The sequence below is a fragment of the Engystomops pustulosus genome, chromosome 1, assembly GCF_040894005.1.
Source record: "Engystomops pustulosus chromosome 1, aEngPut4.maternal, whole genome shotgun sequence".
Taxonomy (NCBI): domain Eukaryota; kingdom Metazoa; phylum Chordata; class Amphibia; order Anura; family Leptodactylidae; genus Engystomops; species Engystomops pustulosus.
The window spans coordinates 130033979-130041527 of NC_092411.1; the positions used below are offsets into that span (position 1 = coordinate 130033979).

A 7549-nucleotide genomic window follows, 5' to 3' on the forward strand; every position below is an offset into this window, starting at 1 on the left:
TAAAAAGAATCTGGAGACATTTGCTGCAAAGGTCAAAGTCCAGACATTTTTGAGAAGCAGCTTCCTGTGTCATCAGTTGCCATAGAAGCAAGGCAACTGAAAAAGAAAAAGATCCTATTAGGCATAGAACAAAGCCAAAAAGCAACATGGGATTGAAGGTCATATTTAAAAATAAATTCCTTTTCTCCTTAAATAGATGTTTTATTGTCCAAGTACATATAGGGGCACATTTACTGAGGGCCGTGCACCAGTTTTCTGTAAGACTTTGAACGTTCTTTTATATGCAAACTGCCTACACAGGTATTTACTTTTGTTTGTCGGCTGCACTAGTCATCATGCAACACAAATTAGGGGGCGTTCTGGTGCTCTTTTGGACAGTGCGCCAGATTTAACAAAGTCTGACAGAATTGTGTTGCATGCCCCATTTTAAAGGTGCACCAATTAATTGCGTGCTGGCCCTTTAAATTATCTAAAGCTGCTGCGCGCGCCCTAAGACACTGAGACCAGAGAAGTTTATCCATTTCGTTGCAATTGATTTGGTACTGGTTATTCTACCACATTCCATATTAGTCACTGCTCTGTGGTTGATGGAGCATAGTTAGAAATATTACCAGAGTTGTAACCAGACAAGCAGTCAGGATGTGACAAGCCACAGAATGACTAAGATATATTGAGAGGATGGGCCAGGGTACAAACTTTATGAACAGATCATTAGGAAGCAAATTAAAATCTAAGGAGAAAGGCAGAAGTAAAACAAAACTAAGCTTAGGGTTACAGTCACATTAGAAATCAGTAACAAGAACCATGCAAAGAATGTACCTTAATGGAGTGGTGACACCAATGTCCAAGTAAATATGCTGCCACACCAGCATCATCATGGAGGGCAATGGATGCGACAGAAGATATTGATTGGTCCACCATGTTCTTTTCAAGGCCTTTTTTCTATGATAGATTGTCATCTTCTAGTATTCACACATGAAAGGTTTTTGCAGACTAAATCCATTTCTCCAAATCTGGATATATCCCCATTACAAAAATTCTTGGAACTAAAAGCATCTGGGTACAGCATGAGTTCTTTTAGTTTTTTCCCCATAACAGCATTACAGAAACATAGTTCTATAGGCCTGTTGCTGGAACTGTAACCTCCTTCCAAATCTTTGTGCGGAAACATCTTTTATTGACTAGTAAAAAAAAAGTCCCCACTACTGGTAACAAGTTTTTTTTGTATGAAAAGATCATAGGATTGATCTCTGTATTGACTGTAGAAATATCTACACATGGTAATTTTTTGATCCCTCTAAATAGCTAATTAACCCTAATTTTGATCAACTTTCTGGGTTACGTCATCCACCCTTATGATTTATTACTTTGTATTCCTGCTTATAAGACTGTTCAACCTGTACTTGATTAAAGTGATTAAAGTGGCTGATCTTTATTAGCATGATGTATGTTGATTCACCTTATTATATTCTTTTTCAACTAGCTGGTCTTTACCGTTAAGTTTACAATCAGCAATGACTCCCAAGTCCTTTTTTTCACAATATTTTACAATTTAATAGGTAATGTTATCTTCCTTTTGCATACAAATAACTGTGAAGTTATGGGCATGAGACAACATAGACTAATTTTTTTTTACCCAAGCCTCCATCTCATCCAAGCATATGTATAACAGTATAACATTTTCTTTTTGGGAGTTATTTATCATTGGTTTTCCTGGGCTTTTTGGAATAAAAAAGTCTCAAAGTAGTTGCATTATGGTTTTTGAGACTTTTTTACTGCTAAAAAGTCTCACAGGACAATTTCCCCCTCTTCATTAATCTGGCGGAAACATAGATTCCGTCAGATTCATGACCTGGTACCTTTGCAAAAAGTGGATGTGCTCAGACTTTTTATGCATTTTGAGAATTTTTGGGGGCTTTTTGAAAAAAATATTCCAGCCAGAAAATAGACTATACAAACACTTATTAAAGGGCCAAAGCCACTTTAATGAATCTGATGGGCAGCCTAGCACCCAAAAATAGACAAAGAACTGTCCCAAGGAGCTGGTTTAATGATAAATAACCCCCTCTGTGTTCATCACTTTAGCTGGATTAATTTCCTTTCCTGAAATTTATATTTTACTGTAAAAACCAATGACCCTGGGCACATAAGGAAATAGGAGAATATTTTGGGAAGACCAATTCCCTTATAGTTGTGGTGTATAATTTGATCTGGAGCATCCAAGATCGCCACAACATATTATGTCTTAGTGCTTCCTTTATAATGCAGTTCCCTCTACATCTATGTCTGACTTATAAGAAGCCTAGTGACATGATGTGAAACAATAGTAAAACCAGTATGTCTGTTTGAAAAGGAATTGACTCTAGGCTTCTTGTAAGTCAGACATAGATTTCCTTCCTAGAAAACTTATTCGGATATTTCTTTCCTAGAATCTCTAGGGGAGCATGAATAGCCTTTACAACCCCACATACCTCCATAAGGAATTTAGTTTATTTTGAGTTTATTTTGAGTTTAATACTCCCGCATTATTGCACAACTAATGGGAATTCATATTCATATTACTTATAGTAAAATTTAGTATTTATTAGTCTTTATATTAATAAAAATAAGAAAACCTAGGATGATTAAAATACTGTGACCGAAGCTGAATACATCATGTACAGCTTTAATCAGCCTCTGTTTTCTATTAGTGAGCCACTTAAAGGTCACCTGTCATCAGGTCTCTTCCACTAGTCCTGTCACCTCTACCTGTTGGTGCAGCTCACAAGGATCCCATCCCAGCCTTTATCTAGTTATTTCATACATTATTCATTGTAAAATCATCTATTCTTTATCATGTAAATGAGGCAGGTTACATGGTCAGAGGCAGTGATGTCACCCCTGTTACCCCTCCCCTCTCCTACCCCTGCTCATGTCTGTGTGTAATGTATAGTAAAGCATGGCTAGTGTGTGTGCTGCATCTGCTGACATGCTGCATCCTCCTAATATACAGGTGAGAGACACAGACATCAGCTACACATAAATCTGACATGTTCTGCTGTAACATGGCTGCCTGGAGCTGCTGTATCTCTCCTAAACACACACACACATGCACACACAGGCTGCAGGGGGTGTGGCCACCAGCACCAGGCAGCACACCATTATACAGCCTCACATCATTATACAGGCTGTCAGTCTTGAACTGGGGGTGTGGCTGTGCCTCCCACTCATGAATAGAGTAGACAGCTTGAATATGCTAATGCTTCATTGGACATTTCACAGGTCATTTGCATACAGCTTTAGGACCTCATTGCTTAGGTTTACAGGCATGTAGAGCAGTGGTCCCCAAACTACGGCCCGCGGGCCACATGCGGCCCGCGGACCGTTTTCATCCGGCCCCCAGCCGCATCCAGCGCTTGGAGCGCCAGCGGCTTCTGCTGAGGTCGCGGCAGGAGCCTCCGTCCGTCCCTTAATAGTGCTCGATGCGGCCGATGTGTCCGCTCGAGCACTATTATTACAGGTGGAGCGATGTGGCCGGAAGACAACCCCGGCGCACATCGCTCCTTGAACCTGGCTGCGCGGCCGCGTGATGACGTCATCACGCGGCCGCGCACCCCTTCCTGGCCGACAGCAGCCCGAAGAAAGAAGACGTGGGAGCCGCTACCAGAGGTGAGTATGGTTTTCATTTTTTTTAACCAGCAGCAAAAAGATTTTGATGGTAGGGGGACCCTGATATAAAAAAAAATAATTAATTATGGGGGTACTATATAAAATGATTAATGGTGGAGGGGCAGTATTAACAATAATCAATGATGGAGGGGCAGTATGGACAATAATCAATGGTGGAGGGGCCGTATGGACAATAAATGGTGGAGGGGCAGTATGGACAATAAATGGTGGAGGGGCAGTATGGACAATAAATGGTGGAGGGGCAGTATGGACAATAAATGGTGGAGGGGCAGTATGGACAATAAATGGTGGAGGGGCAGTATGGACAATAAATGGTGGTGGGGCAGTATGGACAATAAATGGAGGGGCAGTATGGACAATAAATGGAGGGGCAGTATGGACAATAAATGGAAAGGCAGTATGGACAATAAATGGAGGGGCAGTATGGACAATAAATGGAGGGGCAGTATGGACAATAAATGGAGGGGCAGTATGGACAATAAATGGAGGGGCAGTATGGACAATAAATGGAGGGGCAGTATGGACAATAAATGGAGGGGCAGTATGGACAATAAATGGAGGGGCAGTATGGACAATAAATAGAGGGGCAGTATGGACAATAATCAATGATAGAGGGGCAGTATGGACAATAAATGATGGAGGGGCAGTATGGGGAAATAATTAATGATGGACGGGCAGCATAGGAAATAATTAATGATGGAGGGGCAGTATGGGAAATAATTAATGATGAGGGGCAGTATGGGGAAATAATGATGGAGGGGGCAGTATGGGCAATAATTAATGATGGACGGGCAACATAGGAAATAATGAGGGGAGCAGCATATTCAATAATTCATGGAGAGGGGTCCCAGTATATTTAATAATTAACTGACCCAATTAATTCATTCATTGGGCCAATATATAAAATAGTTCACAAGGGGGTGCAGTATATTAATTAATTGAGGGGGGTCACAGAGTATTACGGATGCGGTCACATGTACCGCTAATGCTGTGTTTTCAAGCCCAGTGGTAGCGCAGGGAGCCTGAGGCTAGGCCTATGGAATTACACCAATATGGGCAGTGCAGTCTGTATGTCTCTGTATGGGAAAAATTATTATATTGTTTTTTTTTCGCGCTGTATAAATTGGTATTTTACTAATAGTAATTTGGAATCCCTAGGAAACAATGATGTCAAAAAAGAGAAAAATTGACTCGGAGTGTAGGATATTCAAAGAGCAGTGGACTTATGATTACTTTTTTATTCAGCACAAGGAAAGAGCTGTGTGTTTGATATGCCAGGATACAGTGTCTGTGTTCAAAGAATACAATTTGCGTCGACACTATCAAACTCAACACAAAGATAAATATGATTGTTTTGTTGGAGATGGGAGAAAAGATAAAATATTAAAACTGAAAAATGCATTGACAACTCAGCAAAATACTTTTGTCAAGCAGAAGCAGCTAAATATTTCATCACTGCGAGCAAGTTTTCAAGTTGCCAAGCTAATAGCGTGCACTGGGAAACCATTTGTGGAGGGAGAATTTGTTAAAGAATGCCTTCTTTCAGTTGCCAAAGAGATGTGTCCAGAGAAGGTTGATTTATTTAGTACAGTGAGTCTTTCAGGATCTACAATTACACGAAGGATTGAAGAAATGGGAGACAATTTACATCAGAATTTGCAAAACTCTGCAAGCAAACTTTCCTATTTTTCTTTGGCACTCGACGAAAGCAATGATGTTCGTGATTCTGCGCAACTTCTCATTTTTATTCGTGGGACGAATGACTGTTTCGAAGTCACAGAAGAACTTGCTGCACTTCAGAGCATCAAAGGAACAACTACAGGAGAGGATATCTATGAAAAAGTTTGCCAAACTGTGAACGATTTGAAGCTGGACTGGGCTAAACTAGCCAGTGTGACTACTGATGGTGCTCCTAGCATGGTGGGGTCTAAGAAAGGAGTAATTGCTCGCATTAACCAAGAGATGGACAAACATAACCATTCTCATCCAATAGCAATACACTGCCTCATCCACCAACAAGCGCTGTGTAGTAAATCACTGAAGTGGGACTCTGTTATGAAAATTGTGGTATCTTGTGTTAACTTCATCAGGGCTAATGCACTAAACCACAGACAATTTCAGGAATTTCTGTCTGAGCTAAATGTTGCCTATGGAGATGTTCTGTACCACACAGAAGTCCGTTGGCTGAGTCGTGGGAGAGTTTTGAGACGTTTCTATGACTTGCTTCCACAGATTACAGCTTTTCTGCTTTCAAAAGACAAGGAAGTACCAGAACTTAATGATGAAGAATGGAAATGGCATCTTGCCTTTCTGACAGATGTAACAGAGCTACTCAACAGTTTCAATGTGCAGCTACAAGGAAAGGGGAAGCTCATCTGTGATATGGCATCACACGTAAAAGCATTTCAAGTAAAATTAGGCCTCCTCATCAAGCAAGTGAAGGAGGAAAATTTTTGCCATCTCCCCACAACTCACAAGCTGTTAGAAGAGAAACCACTGATTGAATTCCCAAAAGAAACATGTGTGGATTCACTAGAAAAGTTGGAAAAGGAGTTCCAATTTAGATTTAAAGAGCTTCAGCTCCATGAACAGGACATACAGCTTTTCCGTAACCCATTTTCTATTGATATTGAAAATGTGAATACAGTTTACCAAATGGAACTGGCTGAACTGCAGAATTGTGACTCTCTGAAAGACGTGTTCAAGTCAAGCAGCTTGCACAGGTTCTATGCATCTCTCCCCTCTGAGACATATCCTCATCTCCGGAACCATGCACTCAAAATGGCAACCATATTTGGGAGCACATATGTCTGCGAACAGACTTTTTCTCGAATGAAAAATCTAAAATCTCCAAATAGATCCAGACTAAGTGATGCACACTTGCATCACTTGTTAAGAATAGCAGTAACAAACATGGAACCAGACATTGACCATCTTATCAACCAAAAGCAGGCTCATACTTCCCATTGAGATGCTGGTAAGTACTTGCTCTTTACTTTAAATATTCTATTTGTTCCTGATTTGTATTTTTACTAAAAAATAAGATATGTACAGTGTACAGAGGAATTTCTTATTTTTTTTATTTTTAAACTTTAGTCCGGCCCTTCACCGGTCTGAGAGGGGTCGTGAGCGGCCCCCTATGTAAAAAGTTTGGGGACCCCTGATGTAGAGGGACAATGAAGGGATAGAGGCAATGCTCTCTAATGGCAGTTTGTGAAAATATATTTAGTTTAGGGGGGTTATTTTGCATGACGGGTTCTCTTTAAACACTTACTCAATTTATGCCATATTGTATGAAATGCTTTAGAGGAATGAGGATACAATATATGACAACCAACAGCTCATAGAGATCTAATCCAGAACTAATCTAGAACTAGATTAGATAGTATCAATTCCTCATAAAACCCATGCTGTTAAACTTACTTTCACTGAGATTATAATAATAAGGCTGTCTAAATTAACCCTTAACACATGGCTCACATACCAGCCACTTTTATTTGATCTTAATTTTTAAAAAATCTGATCATCTGATCTTTATATATTTTAGTTTTTTAATTGATGTTAATTATTGATAAAAAAATAATGTTTATTTGAAGAGTTTTTAATGGTTTTGTTTTTGTGTTTATTGCAGCATGAGCTGTATTCCAGCTGTACTGCATGCTGGGAGAGGGAGGTGACGTCAGCCGAAAAGCATGAATTTGCATCTCTAGCGTGAGGTCACTTCACTCTCCTAAGCTCCAAGCATTGGAGAGGAAGGTGCAGGTGTCCCAGTGATCCGTGCTGCTAATTATAAGTTTATTTTCTAGGTGATCCTGGCATGTCAAGCTTAGCGCTGGACAGCGTTGGCATCAAGATGAAGAGGAGTGGGGTTAGTATTCTG

The 7549-nt window shown here is 40.2% G+C and overlaps 1 protein-coding gene across 1 annotated transcript; it reads left to right on the forward strand.

The window, feature by feature from the left end:
• The first annotated feature begins 5226 nt into the window (after positions 1 to 5226).
• Positions 5227 to 6639, forward strand: LOC140119528 (general transcription factor II-I repeat domain-containing protein 2-like). The gene has a single exon (XM_072138702.1). The coding sequence runs from the start codon at positions 5227 to 5229 to the stop codon at positions 6637 to 6639; it is 1413 nt and encodes a 470-aa protein (XP_071994803.1).
• The last annotated feature ends 910 nt before the right edge of the window (positions 6640 to 7549 follow it).

Coding starts and splice junctions, on each gene's coding strand:
- LOC140119528 (XM_072138702.1), top strand. CDS start 5,227: ATGTGTCCAGAGAAGGTTGATTTATTTAGTACAGTGAGTCTTTCAGGA.